The sequence below is a fragment of the Choloepus didactylus genome, chromosome 8, assembly GCF_015220235.1.
Source record: "Choloepus didactylus isolate mChoDid1 chromosome 8, mChoDid1.pri, whole genome shotgun sequence".
Classification (NCBI taxonomy): domain Eukaryota; kingdom Metazoa; phylum Chordata; class Mammalia; order Pilosa; family Megalonychidae; genus Choloepus; species Choloepus didactylus.
In genome coordinates this window covers 27,722,999-27,743,542 of record NC_051314.1, presented here as the reverse complement: position 1 = coordinate 27,743,542, position 20,544 = coordinate 27,722,999, and the positions used below count along the sequence as shown (strand labels likewise).

The 20,544-nt window shown below is 39.0% G+C and overlaps 1 protein-coding gene across 2 annotated transcripts in view; it reads left to right on the top strand.

Moving 5' to 3' along the window:
* The window catches only part of MYBPC1 (myosin binding protein C1), a 61,915-nt gene that overhangs the window by 38,381 nt on the left and 2,990 nt on the right, over positions 1 to 20,544 (top strand). For both annotated transcript variants that reach the window (XM_037845972.1, XM_037845973.1), the window contains exons 18-25: positions 656 to 790; positions 4,827 to 4,994; positions 8,048 to 8,136; positions 10,796 to 10,991; positions 12,028 to 12,167; positions 15,946 to 16,105; positions 16,793 to 16,929; positions 18,609 to 18,795. In XM_037845972.1, coding sequence (XP_037701900.1) covers positions 656 to 790; positions 4,827 to 4,994; positions 8,048 to 8,136; positions 10,796 to 10,991; positions 12,028 to 12,167; positions 15,946 to 16,105; positions 16,793 to 16,929; positions 18,609 to 18,795 — 1,212 coding nt within the window. The remainder of the gene's footprint in view (positions 1 to 655; positions 791 to 4,826; positions 4,995 to 8,047; positions 8,137 to 10,795; positions 10,992 to 12,027; positions 12,168 to 15,945; positions 16,106 to 16,792; positions 16,930 to 18,608; positions 18,796 to 20,544) is intronic.

The window sequence follows — 20,544 nt, the reverse complement described above, 5'->3', positions numbered from 1 at the left end:
GTAGGCCCTGGAATTCGGTACCAGAATTCTGGTGACAGCTGCGGGTGGTTCCAGTTGCCACTCCTTGCTGAAAACATGAAGCTTTGTCCATTGACAGGAGGCTACTCTCCATTTGTCCTTCTGAAGATACAACCCAGCACCTTGGTATAAGCACTGTAACTAAAAAAGAATTGAGATTGTTTCAACAAACCACGCTTGACAACTAGTCTCTTTGCTTTATAGTCACTCCTTGTATGTTTAATACTGAACCAAAAACTTCAGTTTAATGAAGGCAAAAAAAAAAAAAAAAGATAAGATGGCTCCACTATTTTATGGTAGTGATGTATTTTTCCAATTGAAAAAAGTTTTAGTGTAAGAGTTATGGAGATTTACTCCAGATCCATAGATCCCAAACTTTCAACTTTTCAACTTCCTTAGGTCTCCTATCTTCCAACCCCAGCCTCCCAAACTGGAGGGAAACTGGCAGCATTTCCAAAGTTTTCCATGTCTGGCCTTACATAAAGTATATGCTCAAGGAGTCTTTTTTGAATGTTATTGATTAAGACTTGGGGCTACTGTATATATTTTGTATTGATCACAGTTCATTTTAGCACGCTTCTTGTGCCATAACTCTGTAGTTAACAGTTTCCTCTTTTTCTCCCTTTTATCTTTTAAGCTGTAACCAGCCCTCCCACTCTTCTGGCTGTTGATTCTGTAACTGACACCACGGTCACGATGAAATGGCGACCCCCAGACCAGATTGGAGCAGCAGGTTTAGATGGCTATGTGCTAGAGTATTGCTTTGAAGGATGTAAGTATAACTAGTAAGGTGACTTCTTAGACTTAAAATTAATACCACCATTTTAGGTGAAATGTGTCCTCTTTCTTTTGTTTCTCTTTCTCGGGGAGCTCATCTCCTTCCTTTTGAAAGTGTGATAGAGCCAAAGTTCATCTATAAAAAAGATCTGTAAAAATTTAGCCCTTCTTTGGTACGTGATGCTAATACATTGAGATCTCAAAAATATCCTGGCTAGGCTACCAGATTGTGTGACAAGATTGAACTAAGATTTGGTAGGAAGGGGCTCTGACAAAACTTCGGGACTTCCACTTCTTGAATTGTACCACAGCAAAATAAAAGTCTAACTTGGGTGAAGCAAGTTGGAAATTCTAAACCCTATACTCAGCAGAGGTTAGCTATAGAAAGTGTTGCCTATTTGTGGTTAATAAGGAGAGACTATGCATGTGGATATCTGGTGAGCATCCCCTGCCTTCTTAAAGGGAAAACAAAAAAAGAATTAAGAACAGCTCTCGGGATTTGAGGGCAGCAGCATTAAATCTCAGAGGGTAGAAGAAATAGGTTCGACATATGGCAATGATGTCATAGGATTTGGATGTATAAAAATTTCCTAGCTTAAATTTAGAAGAGAAACTAGGCAAAATAAAAATCACTGATAGAAATAAGAGAAAATGATACAAGAGAGTATGGGCCAGAATGTACCTGAAGCCTCTTGTATTTCTTGGTTTCCTTCTTACCCTGACTGGAAGCTTATGACATTTGAAAATGAGTGAATAAAACCATCACAGCTCTGGACTCGGGCTTCATTCTAGATGATGGTAGTAAACCTTTGCTGGAGAAGCTTGTTAGGATTTCTACAAATAATAGCCTAAGACTCAATCTCTAAGAAAACTCTTTGTACCCTAATCTTTAACATGGATCTTACAAGTGAAGGAGAGAGATTATAGAGGCCATTTGGGAAATCAGAAATACGCACACAAATGGACCTCCCTGGGAGGAAAACCACTATGAAGAAGAAACCTCTGTGAAGAAAACTGCTGGAAAAGGAACTCTAGTCACCTGGATTGGGGCACACATGGAAAAGATCATCGCTGGTTGGGAGGGTAGAGAAGCATCCTGGTAACACCTGGTTCCATTTAGGTGTGCTCCGCTCATGGAAAGCCACTCACAAAACCAGTGGGGAAATTAATTATACGAAAGTTCCCAGGGTCTGCCTAGCAAGGAGGGGGGGCAGCATCACTAATGCAGCAGGTGAACTTGGAGCACTTCAGGATATGATTTATTCCAATTCCATTTTCCCCATATTTCAAAAATTCATGAGCTTTCCACTCTTTTTTATATTGCCCAGCCAGCGAATTTCCCAATCTTAAATGTGATGTGGCTGCTGAGCACAAACCTTTTGCATATGTATGAAACAGAGCAAATCTTTACTCTTTTCTTTCTGATAGGTTTAAAAAGTAAGAAGATACAGCAAAATGATAGATGGCTGTCATTTTGATGTTACCCACCTTAGATAAAATACAACGAAGTGTATTTTACATAATTTTGCGTGTGGTCTGTGTAGATATATATGTATATATATATACATATGTATATGTACACAGTCATTATGTATATATTTTGCCACATAACGTTTTGGAATTAGCTTTCTATGGAAGCTCTTTTGTAACGTGTATATCTTTCTTCTTGCAGTCTTTTCTTTCTTTCTGTGGCTGCCTTATTCTTCATTCTCTTTTAATGGCTGTTGTCCTCCAGACTAATTTTCGGTGGTGTTTAATGCTTTTGGATATCTCAGGTTTTGTTCTGTAAGAGAATCCCTTTTTTATAAGATTGTGTGTTGTTTCTGCATTTCTTTTGTTTATTTTTTTAAAATACCTGCAGCATTTTATTCTTTGTTTTCTTCCTTCACTCTAGTTCTTTCTTTTCTTTCTTAAAACTTTCTTTCATGTATTAAATAGCTTTCATATTCCTTCCCCATCCCCTGAACATTTTCTTTCTCTGGGTCTCCCTCAATTCAGATGGTTCAAATGTGAAGGGATGAGCTATTTTTTTTCTCTTTTGATCTTGTTTCCATTCTGCTTTCTCTTAAAATTTTCTCCTTCACTCTATCCTACGTTTTTCTCAGTCTCCTATTTTCACTTTCTTATCCATTGTCTCTTGAATATGTAAATATCAACAGGGGAGCTCCCAAGCAGAGCATTTGCTTAAAGCTATGTCTCTTTTGCAAAGTCGTAGGTCATTTTTGTCATCCTCATCCCTTCCCAACTGCCCCCTTCTCCGTGTTGCTCCTGGTGGGGTTGGAACAAGAAACTAGAAAAGGTTCTCCTGGGCATCCAGGCCAATCCCTGCTCACATGCTCTGCTCCTGATACGTAGAAACCCATTATCCCAAACTGCTGAGAGGACACCCAAGGCCACTGTGTGAGCTGACAGGGTTCCCTCCACCCATGTGGAATGCCGGAGCCAGGGTAGCCTGTTTGTTTTCTGTGACGAGAGCTCATTCTCAGTGCAACTGGGAGCTGCCTCCTGCATCGCTGGGGCGGTTTCATTTCCAAACAGAACCCGAGCCCTGGTAAGACAGGGCTGGTCATGACGCAAGTGCTCCCACTCCCAGACTCTGATGAGGGAGCCCCTTCAGGAGCACTGTGTTCCCTGGGGTCCTAAGAGGACCTTCACAGGTTGGAGTGGCAGGGACAGAAGCAAGGACAGACTTTCCACTGTGCTCTGCTCCCCTGGGGATCTTTGGGCCTGAACCTCCTTTTTCTTCAAGGACTTGCTTTGCTCTTCTCTACCTCTTGCTCCCACTTTTGGATTTGCCCCAGCCTCTTTTCTCCTCCTCTTCTCTTTTCTTCTCCCTGGACTTCTCTGTGGCAGGTGCCTCAGGACACAAGCACAGTCTGAACAGAGCAGGCTGTGCCTCTCCTGAGGACCCCCACTAACATGTTTGGTCTCTTCCATCACTGCACTGAAGACAAGTGTCCCTGCATATTTTGCATACTGTACTAACAGAGAATGCTGACTGCTGATACAATACTCTTCTGGTGTGAAAAGTGGGTGTCTTTAATTAATTTTAATGACGAACTCTCAAAGGTACATCAGCAAAACAGTCTAATGAAAATGGGGAGGCTGCGTATGATCTACCAGGTAATGTATTCTATGAAAGCTCTCAACTTTCTTACTATATGATATAAGGTTTCTGGGAATGTTCCTTGACTGAGCATGATGTACACCCACCATGCACACTCAAAAAGCCCTTAGAATTAGGAAGATGAATTAATAGTGTGGGATCCAAACCTTTTGTTAAAAAATAATTCCTATGGGCATAATTTATTCAAACTTTTAGAAGCTCAAATGTTTGTAAGCCCTGGATGCTGGGCTCATGTTCTCTTGATGTTGTAGACAAAGCTACTAAAAGCTCAGAAAAAGAATCAGATTTTTGACCGAAGGGAAAGACTTGTGCCAGCTCCTTACGAGGTTTCAGCTACTGAGCTGTGTTTCCTCTTTGCCATGGATATAAGCATCTTTACTTCACAAATGTGAACATGATCAGAATCCCTGTGCTCTTAGTAGAGTCACACAACGATAAACCAGCCAAGATAACAGAGGGATTATCTGGCTATGAAGTCAGCGTCTCTCATTCATAAGAATAGCATTTTCCTGTTTTGTTTTGTTTTTTCTGAATTTTAATATATGTGGATGACTATCTTGGTTACATCAATCATTATAAATCCAAATTGGAATAAAACTGCTGTGAAATTCTTGAGGACAGTTATTATTCAGGACACACTAGTATCCTGAATAAGAGGTTTTTGAGAAATAGCAAAATTTGATGTTTTATTCTCCTTCCTGTTGTTTATATTAACCATTTGAGGCCATTTTTCATTTAAATAAGAAAAATGTCCACCCTTTTGTCTGAGTCTAGACCAAAGTGCTATTCCTTTCCAAATGGTTTAAAGATGACTAAAATACTAATCCAGGATCCACTGGTACAATTAGGATGAGTTCTTCCATTGAGCACTCTTCTTGATTTCTTTTTCCTTTGTGGATTTTAGCTGATAACTGGCTACCTGCAAGCAAAGATCTGATCGACAAGACCAAGTTCACCATCCCAGATCTGCCCACAGATTCAAAGATCTTTGTCCGCGTAAAGGCTGTGAATAAAGCTGGCGCCAGCGAGCCCAAGTACTACTCTCAGCCCATTCTTGTGAGGGAAATAATAGGTAGGTGGCAACGCTTTAAACATTCTTATAATGTTTGATTTTATTTTCTTAACCCCTTTTTTTCTCAAAACTTCCTGTTTCATCACTCCTTTGATATTTTATTAACGACTCCTGGGAGTTTGAAGTGAACAAAACAGCTCTTTGCTCAGGTCAGCTCTGGTTTTTATAACTTGGTTCTCTGAGGAGCCGTTACCCTTGCCAGGTCCTTGAGCCATCTCTGGCTGGGCTGCCTATTTGCGTGGAAGGAGAGGGTACGCAGGCAGCAGTGCCCACTGTCCCTGCAGCAGCAGCGTGGTTTACCTGGGGCTGCAGGGTCAAAACAGTTTTCATAATAATACAGATACATCATTTGTCCTTTTCAATGTCTTGACATTTGCACTATTGGTGCAAAAGCGATGGTGAGTAAGATGGCTGGTGCCCTGGCACGAATCAATCAGTGCCACCGAGCTCTGCAGTTGTCCTCATGTTCTTCGCCACCAGGCACTTGCCGTTCAAATTTCAGTGCCAGTTTTGCTTCAGAATGTTCTTGATGAAGCTGTACAAATGGCGGATTTATTAAATCTTGAACTTTGAGTACACATTTTTTCAATACTCTGTGTGACGTTCCTCCCTTTTCCTACTACATATCTGTGGAAGCTTGATTTTCTTCGTATATGCCAAACAATACAATTTATTGTAACAGATTGAATATAGAAGCAGATACGAGAATCCGTCTGTCTTCTATTCAGTCAGACATTAAAAAGATTTGCCAAAATGTGAAATAATTCCACTCATCTCACTAGTTTTTTGGTTAATGTATCATTATTTTTCATTAAAATGTTATGTTGAAATGAAATAAACTTCAGTGGCAGAGAGATTCCAAAAGGAGCCGAGAGGTCACTCTGGTGGTCACTCTTACACACAATATAGATAACCCTTTTTAGGTTCTAATGAATTGGGGTAGCTGGCGGTAGATACCTGAAACTATCAAACTACAACCCAGAACCCATGAATCTTAAAGACGATTGTATAAAAATGTAGCTTATGAGGGGTGACAATGGGATTGGAAAAGCCATAAGGACCACACTCCCCTTTGTCTAGTTCATGGATGGATGAGTAGAAAAATAGGGGAAGGAAACAAACAAACAAACAAACAAACAAAGGCACCCAGTGTTCTTTTTTACTTTAATTGCTCTTTTTCACTTTAATTGTTATTCTTATTTTTGTGTGTGTGGTAATGAAGGTGTCAGGGATTGATTTTGGTGATGAATGCACAACTATGTAATGGTACTGTGAATAATCAAATGTACGATTTGTTTTGTAAAAAAAAAAAAAAAGTTAGGTTATTATTTTTAAATGAATATATAAACAAATACTTTAAAAATCTCTCAGTTTTAATTTCTAAATGTTAAGTATTGATAGATATAGGCCACATAAACAAAAGCTTTTGGAGGGGCTTGACAATTTTTCAGAGGGTAAAGGGTTACTGAGACCAAAATATTTGAGAACCACAGCTCCAAGGGAAAGAACATTAGACTCAGGGCCTGAGTTCTGGATTCTGTTCTGCCACAGACTCATTGTGTAGTTGTCTCAAACCTTTTGGGAATGAGTTAGGGGATGGATGGATAGACAAATGGATGGATGGATGGATGGATGGATCAAAGAAAAAAAGAATGATGCCTGCACATCTTAGTAGATTCTAGAGATAATCTGCATAGATTGAATCCTGTTTCCACAATTTATTAACTGTGTGACCATGGGTAAGACTTAATCTTTCTGAGCCTTAATTTCTTTATCTGTGAACAGTTTGAGATCATAATAGTATTTACCACATCATGGGGTTGGGAGCATTAAGTAAGAGTGATTAATAGAGTTGTTGGCATATATGTACTCAATATGTGTTAGCTATTAATATTCTTATGGGTTAATTAATTGTGGGCTCTTGCTGGGTCTCAGTTTTCCTCATATGTGAAGAAATAGGGAGTTAGAGGATTTTCTGGCCATAACAGATAATAATAACAACCACCGCCATGATAAACTCCTGATATTTACTGAGCATTTATATTTACTCAGCCATTATGTGGGATACTCCATTTAATCCTCACAGTACCTCTGTGAACTGGATGGTGGTACCATCCTGATTTTGCAGATGAGGAGACTGAGGAGACTACTAAGTGTCTGATCTAGGATTCAAACCCAGATGCCTCTGACTCCAGAATCCATGCTTCAAAGCAGAGCACGGGCACTTGCGTCTGACTCCAGGTTCTCATCCTGGCTGTGTCATCTTGAGCAAGTTACTTAACATCCTATGCCTCAGTTTCCTGCCTTATAAAGTGGGGATAAAAGCAGGACCTCCCTCATAGGATGGCTGTGAGGTGGAAATCAGTTTTTTCATGTAAACATTTAGCCCAGTGTCCAGCACATACTAACCACTCAAGTAATGAGACTTGCTTGGTCCCTGTGAACCTATGAGCCTTTAACTCATTACCCATGAGAAGCTTGCAGCAACATGTAGTAGTATCTTCATGGTTTTTAATTAATGAACATTAATAGACAGTGGACTAGGTCTTCCTGTCGTGAACTTCACCCTAGTCACACAGAACAAGTTCAACAGAATTCCCTAAATAGCAACTGCTGGGTGCTTAAAACAGTTTTTTTTTTTTTCTGGTGAGAAAGAATAAGCAGTCCTATTGGATAAAGCAGCACCTGCAGATCTTTTATGGAAGTTCATTAGACATTATAATTTGTTAGGAAACTATGAAAAATATTTATAAGGTCTTAAGAGAAAATTTGGTGGTTTTCTTTAAAGTTGCTTTAGGCTCATAACAACAACAACAAAAAATATATGAAGTTGTAGTGAAGTCAAAGAGGTCAAAGATGAAATTTGCTGAGTCAAACTGTTAAAACATCTCTTTTCTGCTTGAAGAAAACATTTAAGCCTAAGTTACCATGTAAAATCTGTTAGTGGTGCTTCTAAGATTTAGCCCAGTGAGCATTATGCCATTATGTTTCAGTAAGGCAGTTTCCAGTATGGTACACTAATCAAAAAATTATGCTATTTTACCCTCACTCAGAGGCTCCAAAGATCCGCATCCCGAGGCACCTGAAGCAAACCTACATCCGGAGAGTTGGAGAAGCCGTCAATCTGGTTATACCTTTCCAGGTAATGAGTCAGGGATCCCTCTTTTTCTCTTTCTGGTACTGAGGTGTTTTAGAAGTAGAGGGAGGCACTCTAGTACTTACATTCATTATGAGTCAGGATTTGTTCAGAGGAAAAGTAGGTAAATAATGGAAGAGATTTGTGGGAGACAGTCTCCTGCGATAGACTTCAAGAAATCTGTAAAATCTATGAAAATGTTGTGCATTTTCCTTTGGCATGAGATAAGTTAGATCTAGTCTTGCCTGAAGCTCAAGGGCAGCTAAGGTGAGAGAGGGAGGATAAAAGGAGAATACCCTAAAAAAAAAAAATACTTGAAGGTTCTTTCTGGTCCTATAAATCTGGAAAATTGATCTTCATTTTAAGTGAAGTTTTCAGAGTAACATTCAGGAAAACAGCACATGGTAACTTGCTCTTGTTATCCCAAACCAAACTAAATTCCAATAAGAGAGATAATTTTGAAATCTTGTAGGAAATTCAAAGATCTTGATGCCGCTAACTGAAATATGTGCACATCATTAAATTATTGCTTCAGCAAAAGAGTCTGTCACTCACAAGATTAACTAGGTTTCGCATGCAATGATCAGTTTTAGCCTCTCACACACACAGTCCACCCCTGTGTCCTTTTTAATATGACTCCTTCTATGCCCCTAGACAGTGTTGTTTAATAGAACTTTGTGTGATGATGAAAATGTTCTCTATCTTGCTGTCCACTGTGGCAGCCACCAGCCAAACGTGGCTCTTGAGTGCTTGAAATGTGGCCCACGTGATGTAGGAACTGAATTTTTAATTTTAATTTTAATTAAAATATCCACATGTAATTAGTGGGTATTCTAACAGACAGCATGGCTTTAGAATGACAATTTAAGTGTCTGCACACATTCAAACACACACACACACACACACACACACACACACACAGGCTCCAGTGAAAACCAAGCTAAAGGGAAAAACACTTCAGGGTACTTATTGCTCTTGGGTCCCAAGCCGTGCCAAGAGGCAGGTATCGTCCCACATACACAGTGCATGAAATCAGCATGAAAGCCAGGGAGGATGCCAAGTGTAGAAACAGCAGGAGGAGGAAAGATGTGGCTTGGCAAGATTCTTCCCGCTTCTCTCCTCCTGCAGCTTCAAATAAAACCAGGAGAGGAGCCAGGGCACGTCCTTGGCACTCAGACCCAGCCCTGGACTCCGGCTGCTGAATCAGCCCTCTCGTTTTAGCATCATTCCTACCACCAGGGCTAATCCTGTTTCTGGGTCTTGGGTGCTGGGGGTTGGTGGGGTTTAGCTTCTGGAGCTGGGTCTGGGAGAGGAAAGCAGCGTGAGGACAGGTACCTTGTAAGTATGACATCCCAGAGGCTGCCCAGTCTCCAGGAAGGGTGAGGATGAGACTAGTGCATAGTGTCTGTATTGCTGTACTCTATAGTGTGTATATTTGGACTCCTTTAGTCTTATAAACATTTCCTCTTTGATCCTCAGAAACACCCTTTGAGGCAGGAAGAGCAGATTTCATTAGCCCCACTTGAGAAGGGAAGAAACTGATGTTCAGAGAGGTTAAATAACTTGCCAAGGTCACACAGCAAGTAAAGGGTAGTGCCAAGAGAAGTGACCGTGTCTCCTGACATTTAACCCAGTGTTTTTTTCCTACTCCATTATGCAGTCAGAGAACTCACTTTTTCCCCGATGGCTAATAGTAAGTTGTATATCTAAGGAAACAAAACCCAGAACTGTTTTTTTTTTAAACAGTATTGTTCTTTGCTTCCCATCTGCAAGTCTGAGCACCCCCAACCATTTTTCAAGGTCTATGGACAGGGGTTCTTTAAGCTCTGTGGGCCACATCCCTTATTGTAACCTATCTACGAGCCCCAGTAGGAGCACATGGGAAAGCTGTGTCTCACATGACTTGATTAATACTTGGTTTCTCTCTACGGGCGTGAGTTTAGGTCCTCAGAAATTCCAGGAAGTTCCTTTTTAATATAAATTGAAACTCATACCCATGAATGAGATTATAGCCCTCAAAAAGGCTGTAATGGAAAAGAATTTCAGCAGCTAGAGACAGCAGAGAGAGAATTACAGACAAGGCTGAAATGAGCAACACAGTACAGTGGAATAATAACCATTAACTTTTAGAAAATATTAATACAACACTTACATAGTGTGTCAAAAGCTTTCTAAGGACTTTAATCTTTATGACCTCTGTGTGAATTAGGTACTATGTACTATCATTGTTCCCATTTTATGGATTGGAATACTGAGGCACAGAGAATTTCAGTAACTTGCCCTCACATACAGATTCTGTGGCCCCAAAGCTGATGCACTTAACTGTCTGGGTGTAGTGTATAGGCTTGGCAGCCAGGGAGACAGGGCTCTGAGACCTGGTCCCAGCGTCTGCTTACCTGTAAGCCCTTGGGCAAGTTATTTCATTCCTGAAGCTAAAAACTGAGGATAATGACACTTATCTTGATGTGAGGATTAAGGGAAATTAGAAACGTCAAGTACCAAACTCTGCGCCTTGCCCACAAGAATGACCTTCTCGCCCAGCCCCAGACTGTTCTGCAGCCCTCCTAGTGTGTGTTAAGCCACTGTCACTTTTGTGATGTTGATGAGAACATCCAGAGACAATCTGATGCCCTGCCTCCCTACTTTTCCTGTCTTTCTTTTTTAGGGAAAACCAAGACCAGAATTATCTTGGAAGAAGGATGGTGCCGAAATTGATAAGAATCAAATAAACATTCGTAACTCGGAGACGGATACAATCATATTTATCAGAAAAGCAGAGAGGAGCCACTCTGGGACATATGATCTCTCAGTCAAAGTGGACAAATACGTGGAAACTGCAACGATAGATATCCAGATTGTTGGTAGGTTTGGAGGGAGAAACAAGGCCATCTGTCACAGTAGTCTGGGGACTAATTGTCCCTGTCATTAAGGCAGAAGAAGGGATTTTTGTTAGGCTGGCTCTTTACTCTTTATTTTTTTTTTAATAGATCAATTAGTAATATTTGTTAGTATTTCAAAATAATTTTTCACTGAATAAAAGGATTACTCATGGGAGGTTTAGGGCATTTATAAAAGAAAATTAATTTATGTACATTTTAGTGAGAACCGTCTGGACTATGTTACAATCCAGCTTTTCTCTTAGTCTTAGTTTCTCAATTCTCCTGTGATAAAACTATTTTCTGTGTTGAATTCTTGCATTAAAAACTTGCAAATTCTAGATATAGTGTAACATACTTCTTACTCCCTTTAAAGTTTTCTACTAATAAAGTTCCAGTGAAGAATGAATGTAAGGAAGACATAGCTAAACAAAGTTATACAGTTAGACCCTGCATTGGTTGGTTCTGAAGGTCAAGCTAGACATTTACCTGTCTAAATAATAAATCAGGTGAGTTCTTAACACAGCATCCAGAGTGAGGGGAATAGAGGAAGGATCCCTTACAGATACACCCCGCTCACTTGAACTGTTTTGTAATTTTTGCAATGTCCAGTAATTAATGTAAGAGCAGATCTAGGAGAAGCCTTGTTTGCAAACATTTTGATTATTATATTTCAGCAATTTTGCAGACTCTTGTTGTCTGATTAAAAGGACAACTTCCTGTGTCAAGCCTCCCCATGGGCAAAAGTTCATGTTCTTTAAGCACTTGTTCCCCACTGGCTAGACCTTTCTGTCTTTGTTAAGTTGAGAGGAGCGTTGAGGTCGTTCTGTGCCCTGCGATCTGAGGTGGGGCCATTCCAACAGAAGGTCTGGAGTCTCAGAAGCCCCCATGGTAGGCATCTGGAGAGCACTACCTCCCCTAAGACAGAAAAGGATCGTTTAAAATATCCCACCTCACAAGGTATCGGTTGGAGGGGAAAGTGACCTCACAGTGATGTGATGTTTTGATCTTATCATCATAGACCGTCCCGGCCCCCCTCAATTTGTGAAAATTGAGGATGTCTGGGGGGAGAATGTTGCTCTAACATGGACACCACCAAGGGACAATGGGAACGCTGCCATTACGGGGTACACGATCCAGAAGGCCGACAAGAAGAGCATGGTACGGTTTGGCTTTCTCTGTTTGCTTTCAAAGAAGGAAAATCCCATCTTCTCAGAGGTAAAGGGGGAGGCATGAGGTCCTCTCTGGCGCTGGACCATGGGGGCCGTGGAGAAGGTGTGTGGAGCCACAGGGAGTTGGATCTGAATCCCAGCATTGCCCCTCACGGCCATGTGTCCATGGACAGTCCCTTATACCTCTTTGATTTCCCGTTTTCCTCATCTGTAAAATAGGGGCACTAATACTTACCCTGCTTGATTATTATAAGGCCAAAAAATACAAAGCAGCTAGCACAATGCCCATGAAATTCAACAGCTTCATTTGTTCAACAAACATTTATTTGCTCAGGATTCTGACCCAGGTTTACATCCACGCAACTTTTTTTTTCCTTGTGACATGTTGGATAGTGTGGATTTATATCTTAAAAAAAAATAAAAAAAGACACCAGTTAGAAAAGAAAGATTCTAAAGGGAATAAAATGTGCAAAGGTCCTGAGGAGGTAAAAAGCTTAGGTGCTCAAGAAACAACCCAGCTGGAGTATGAATTGTTTATTATTATCCCTGTTTTGCAGATGAGGAAACTGCAGCTCCTCACCAGCTTTTAAATGGCAAAGTCTAGGTCTTTCTAAATCAGAATCTGTTCACTACACCCTACTTTTGCCCTACTTGTAGGTGAATGAATGAACATTTGGACACACAATATAACATAGAGTCATTTTTTATTCTTAAAGGGAGAGTTAGGCACATCCTTAATGATGTTTGTTCTGGCAAAATGCAATATACCAGAAATGCATTGGCTTTTTCAATGGGGACTTATTAAGTTGCAAATTCACAGTTCTAAGCCCATGAAAATGTCCAAATTAAGGCATCAAGAAGTAGATACCATCTCTGAGGAAAGGCCAATGCCATCTGGGGTTCCTCTGTCACATGGTAAGGCAAATGGCTGGCTCTGCTGAACCTTCTCTCCTGGATTTGGCTTTTGGTTTCAGTGGCTTTCTCCAAAATGTCTGTGGGATTCTGTCTCAGCTCCTGTGGATCCTTGCTTGCTTCTCCCAGGGACAAACTCTGGATTATGTGTCGTAGCTTCACTCCAAAATGTATGTCTCTCAGCTTCTCCAGGCACCTGGGTCTGTGTCAGTTCTGAGCTCTCTCTCTCCCTGAACTCTCTTAAGGACTCCAGTAAACTAATTGAGACCCACCTTGAATGGGCAGGGGTCACACCTGCATGGAAATAATCTAATAAAAAGGTCCCACACACAATTGGGTGGGTCACATCTCCATGGAAACAACCTAATCAAAAGATCCCACCCACAGTAGGTCTGTACCCACAAGATTGAATTAAAAGAATATGGCTCTTCTGGGGTACATAATAGATTCAAACCAGCACAATGTTGATGGTAAGATTTTAGGCATTTATACGAATAGACTTCAGTAAGAACTCAGTTCATGAAGTTATGTGGGATAAATACCAGGAAGAAGGTTGGAAAGGGGAGTCTAAATAGCAGGAAGACTCATCACCAAAGGATTTCAAGCCTTCCTTTTCCGCAAGCTATTTCCAGCACATCTCTTTTTTTTCTGGGTTGGTATTACATGACAGGATCAGATTTGGCATTTAAAGCAGCATCTTTCATCTAAATCAGGACAGCTGGAGAGCTGGACAGATGGATGGCTGTGCAATAGAAGGACCTGAACATCTTGAACTTCCTTAGCAATGAGGGCTCCTCCTTGGGCCAGACACTGGCAGTGAATCCAGCCATACCACGGTTATTATGGGAGGGCACTTCAGGCAGCCCCCACCCCCACCCCCACTCTTCTGCCCCATTGTACCAGTCTTCTTGAAAATCCAGTCAATCCCAGTGAGCCAGGACTTCCCTGCTGTTTCATGTGACTGAGGTCTTCCTGACACAGGTGATGATCCCCAACCCCTACACTCCCCAACCGCTACACTCCTGTGTTTCTGTTACATTTCAGCAGAGGCAGATCTCCTGTAGACCAGAAGACGATCACTCTGCCCAGAGCACTTCCCAGGAGATCACTCCGTTGTGTCGTTGTGGCTCTAGATGCAGGTCTTCACTTATATTTCTGTAGTCATCCATACCTCTCATAAACGCTTTTCATTATATGTGTCTAGACATTCATTTATTCATTCGCTTACTGTATGTTCCACCTACTGTACTAAAAAAAAAAATCCTTGTATTGAGGCACCTACAGTCTAAGCAAGAAGATACAAAAACCAAATAAATTTGTAATAAAGGTTTGCATAAGATGCTTGGGAAATAGAGAAGGGTGTAACTAACTACATTTGCCTGGTGTGTTAAAATACCCAAATACCTAGATAATGATGGCTCCTGAAAGTTTCAGAGAAAAATGTCTTTCCTTTATTAACTGTCTTTTTGTCAGCAAACATATTTTCTCAGTTGGTGGTATATTTAATATTGTGGTACAATGTGGTTTTCTGCCGATTGCAAGATACCTTGAAACCACTATAATTCTTGGTATGATGAGGTAAAAATTGAAAAAAAATTTACTTTAGCTTTAAGTTCTCATTCATTCATTCATGTATTCAATAAATATGTATTTGGCACCTACTCTATATCAGCTACTGTGGTAGATACACTGGGGATTCAAGGGATGAATACAAAAAGTCAGTCTTTACCATCATGAAATGTACATTCCAGTTGAGAAAGTAGATAGTAGACAAGTAAAACAGTAAATATATAATATACTTTTAGGTAGCAAGTACTGTGAAGAAAAATTAACCAGGTTAACTTGATATGACCAAAATGGTAGGAGGAAGGGGCAAGGTTGGGGAGGATATCCCTATGAGGAAGTGGTATCTGAGCAAAGACCTGAAAGAACCTAAGTTAATAATATTGGGAAAATTTATTGGACCATATTAATTTTTCTCTAGAGATTTAGCTTCATCTCTTCCTTAAAATAGATAAGTTGCTATTAAAAGTTTAGAATTACACTTTGCTATAAAAAAGATAGATGTTAGATATATTTATATCTATAGATAAATGATAGATGAATGAATGGATAGATGGACAGACAGATGATAGATATACATGGTACAGTATGAAGAAATATATAAGTAGTAGATTACATCTAGGGTATAAATCCAATGTAAGTAAAGATTACATTATATAGATGAGTATAAATAAATTATAAAGTATTAAACAAATTAATTGTTAGTACTCTCAAAATGCTAATTCATTTGGTGCTATTTTCTTTTAACTAATGTCTTAGTTTGCTACTACTGCTATGACAAATACAACACAATGGATTGACTTAAACAACAAGGATTTATTGGCTCACAATTTTAGAGGCCAGAAGCCCTAATTCAAGGCACTGGAAAGCCCTTACTTTCTCCCCATAGTCTGTAGGGTTCTGGTGATGAGAGTCTACCTTCAGGGCACTGTCCTTGGGCTCCTCCTGTTGCTTTTCTCTGACTTCTCAGTTTCTTCTCTTTAAAAGGACTCCAGCAATGGATTAAGACGCACTGATTCAGTTGGCCACACACATATAGGACCTCAGGAGATCCTATTCACAAATGAGTCCACGTCTTAAAGGATAAATGTATCTTCCAGAGTCCTACTTACGAGTGGGTTTATACCCACAGGAATGTGGGTTAAAAACATGCCTTTTGTTGGGGTACATAATTCAATCTACCGCAACAGATTAAACATTCCTGTTATTTTTTCTATTCAACCATTGGAAAACTTGTGTATTTTTAGGTGATTTTCCTCAAATTATTTCTGGTTTTTTTTTTTTTTTCCCAGGAATGGTTCACTGTCATCGAGCATTATCACCGAACCAATGCCACCATCACTGAACTGGTCATAGGAAATGAATATTATTTCCGGGTCTTTGCTGAAAACATGTGCGGCCTCAGTGAGGATGCAACAATGACTAAAGAGAGTGCCGTGATTGCCAAGGATGGTGAGTTGGTAGTATACTGGATAATTGGTAACTTGGTTTTCAGTGACTAGATGGAGAAGACTAAAAGAAGAAGAGATGAGGTAAAAGGAAATAAATTGATAAAACACTTTTTTTAAATTATAGTGAAAATGTTTAAGTAAAATTATAATTTTCAATGTATTACTGAAATGTATTACTGTTACATTTTTTACAGTAATAGCTTTAGTTCATTCCAATTTTGGGACAGTTGGTCTATAAATGGATAAAATCACAGGGATGGGAAGGAATGAGCACATACTTCTTGAGCATCTGTTACTTTTATTCTTGGGCATTGTCAGTATAACTACATGTGTGGTCTACTCTTGCAGTGAAAGGAGAAGCTGAATTCTGTCTTTATTTCATTTCATCATAAATCATTCTCCTTTTTAAAGTGCTTCCTTGTTCCTTTCACACTGATACACATTTCTGATTAAAATACTCAGACACCAAATTTTTCCCAATATTTGTTCCCATTCAGGAGTCCACTCTGACTTTTTATGCCTTGTATGGTTGGCTGTATATATGTACTCTTCAGAATGTAGGCAGGTAGTGTTTGCTCATGTTTTTATAGGTTTTCTAAGCTCAGGAAGGTCTTAATCGTGAGTAAAATATGCCAAGAATAATATATTCTCAGGCCAATTTGTCAATTTTTTAATGCTTGTTTTTAAGGTAAAATATACAAAAACCCAGTGTATGATGACTTCGATTTCACTGAGGCGCCCATGTTTACACAGCCTTTGGTTAACACCTACGCTATAGCTGGTTACAACACCACCCTGAACTGCAGTGTCAGAGGGAACCCTAAGGTAATATGCTTTTCTAGCATATTAGTTAAATTTAAGAATCGACCCTAAACTCATTCTCTTATAGTTGCCATGTTATAATTGCAAGTACTAATATCAACTGACCTTCAGCTGTTATTTGTGTCTTTCTGGGATGGAGGATGGAGATGGGTGGTTAATTAGGTACATTATTCAAATGTAGAAGGGAAAAATGCTTATATTTCTTTACTGACTCAGGAATACCATCTAAGGGAAAAGCAAACCACCTATTTTTAAAAGAACAGAGAGTTAAGGAGATGGAAATAATATTGTTTCATCTGAAAAATTAGGTGGTAATTTTGATTCAATCAAATTTCCTGTAATTTAAGATTAAAGCAAAATACCTATTAGACTATAATGTAAGGCAGAATATAAAATGTGCTCTGATGAGGGCACAGAATGCTAGGAAGGAAGAAATCACATCAAATAAATTTAGAAAGGTTTTAAGGTTTCATGTTGTTGGCATTTAAAAAGGACAATGAATTAATGAGTGTTGCCCATAGATATATATATATATATATACTCCTGGGTGGCACTGAGGGAAAGTGCCCTGGCATTTAGAAAAATTGTGAATAGCGATATTTTTTCTGAATATGCTATGAGCAGAAGCAGGGAAGTCAAGGGCAGAAGGCAGTCTGAGGGTAGGAGGAAGATGGTGAATTCATGTTTAATTAGCAGTGAGGTTGATACTTGTAAGTGGGAATGACCAGAAGGCATCTGGAGCGGTATGAGCAGAGCTTAGGAGAAAGTCCAGGGTAATTACTCTTGGTTTGGAAGTCCTAGGCATGGGGGTATTACATTCCACCCCTTGGATCTGAAACTCTAGAAAATAATATAATTAAGGAAAAGGGGTAGTGAGAAAAGGGCCAAGGAACAAGGAGTGAACCTCATCAAATGCCCACTCTCCTCCCCCCACCCCATTTGAAAGGTGAGAGGAGGAAAAAGATGGTGTGAAGGAGACAAAGAAAGTGCAGTCTCTAAGTTCTGAGCAACAAAATAATATGAGAGGTGAAAGAGGGAATGTGTGTGGGGGGGTGGCATTTACAGAAGGAAGGAGAATTTAATATGAGAAAGGAGAGGAGGGTCCATGGAATCAAGTGTAGTTAAGAGGTCAAGGAGAATGGAATTGTCTTCCTGGGCAGTTAGATCATTAATAATCTTGCACCATCTGGTTGGTGTAGATCCTTTTCCACCAAATGATGAATACAGACGTAGAGGAGAGATTAAGTGGTGAGAAGGCATAAGCAGCCTGTAAAGACCGCTCATTAGAAAAGAATACTGGAAACGGAAGTAGAGGAAATCAGCTGGTTGTAACACAGAGATTCTCTTAAGAATGCCCAGCAATATATGCTACCTAGGATGAGTTAACCTCATGGACCTGTAGATCAGATTTCAATGCAACTGAATTTGTTTGGGAAGATTGCTCTAGAGCTGTCCTCTGAACAAATCTGGTTTATTTCTCCAGGACTGCTCATTTGCATTCTTGCCAAGCACTAAGTAGAATTTAATTAGAAAGAAACAGTGCTCAAATAGATGTGGATTCTTCTTAGAAGTGCTTTCTTTCTATGCAAGGCTTTGCAATTCTGTCACTGGCTTTGATGCTCTATTCATATGCTAAATACAAAATATATTTTTACCTAACTTTCTTCATTCTTAATTTTCAGCCCAAAATAACCTGGATGAAAAACAAAGTTGCGATTGTGGATGACCCAAGATACAGGATGTTCAGCAACCAGGGGGTCTGTACTCTGGAGATTCGCAAGCCCAGCCCCTATGATGGAGGAACCTACTCTTGCAAAGCCGTCAATGAGCTTGGGACGGTGGAGATCGAATGCAAACTGGAGGTGAAAGGTATGATAGCCAAGACCTCATTTATAGGCTAAAGTTAAAAGAAAATCACCTAGTTATTGTCTTTACTGCAAAATCCAAATGCTCTGCAAAAGTGGTCTGGGGTAGAGGGGATGGGAGAGAAGAGATTTTTACATTTTGCATTCTCTCTGATTTATATGTTGAAGGCTACTTGATTATTTAAGTAGACATTTTTTATTGCAATTCTTCTTAACAAAAGGAATATCAATTCAGTGGAATGCCAGGATGTTTGCAGCATGATAAGAGCACATAAAGTCAAGGGGATATTACTTAGGTGAAGTAGTTCATCTGTAACTAAAAGCCTCATGCTTCAAATCTTCTAATAAAACTGCAGTTAAGGAATTTGTGCCAACTTTTAATTAGTTTACTATTTTGTGAAACTTATAATATATATGGAGGGGGTAAGTTTTCTAATTTAGTATTTTATATTATGTATATAGAATATAGCATGTGCATCTTATAAGCAATCACATTTAGAATATCACTAGGGAATTTCCATTTATAGGTATGCATTTCATTTATACTGGTTTTCAGAGGTGTTGCAACCAATTTAAACCAAGAAAACACATAAGGATTTATGTGGTAGAAATGTCTCAGCATAACCTGCCAGCTTAATCGATTTTTTTCATATTAACTGACTGTAAGTTTTAAACTGAATTTTTTCTTGACAATTAAAACCTACTTTGGGACACCATGAAAATCCCTGCAACTGCCAGAATCACCATTGTGAGATTATAGGTGATGTAATCCTAATGTGTTTTCTCTTGTTCTTATTGTACTATATTGCCATTCTGTGATAACCTAAGTCTTTATTTTTCCTTCCTCTCTACATGAGAAAATTATAATCTAAAAATTATAAAGACTACTATACTTTATTCATTCAAAACTCTAGTGTAAATATCTATTTTAGAAAATCATAGTAAATGCTTAGAGAATTTATTTTTTAAAAAAGAGTTTTTTAGTCCTAAATCTAGTATAAATATAGTAGGAAACTTCTTGAAAAAAGAGAATTTCTTTTTATAACTTTTTTAAGCAGCTTTATTCTTACCCTTTTATAACTTTTTAAAAAACAGTGTTATTTCTCTTATAGTTTCTCTGTCAGGTATACAGTATATTAGTTTCAATATTGAATGACAGGAAAAAATTTTTCTGGCTTTTTCCTCTCAAATATCAAGTATATAATGTCCTTAGAAAATTCCAAACCTCGCTACTGAGATAGTCCTCACAAATTTAAATGTTATTTTCTCTGCTGCTTTATTAGCTTTAAATGCAGTTCAAGATCACAGTTGCAAATACATATGGTCTCTAAATTCCTAGCCTTGTTAGTTCCAAGGTATTATTTATGTTTTAACGTGTCCAAAAAAAAAATCAACAGTACCACTTATGAGTGCTTTGAAAATAACTGAATGTTGCTAATGCTTTAAATGATACTTTTATAAATGGTTCAACTTGGGGGCTTTAGTAAAAGTGAACAATGTTGTGAATATAGATGACTATTTTTTATAATTTGTAATTTAATTTTAATAATATGAGTAATGTGTTCTAACACATAAGTTAACAATAAGGTATCAACTGTGATATATTGGTAAAAGCTTTGGTCCTAAAAATAAAGCTGAGATTGTTTATCATCAGATTGTTATCTGATAATAGGTGACTTGAATCAAGTTAAGCTGTGAAAAAAAAAGGTAAGAATGTCAACTGAGAATAAATAAATACTGGTACAAATATTCT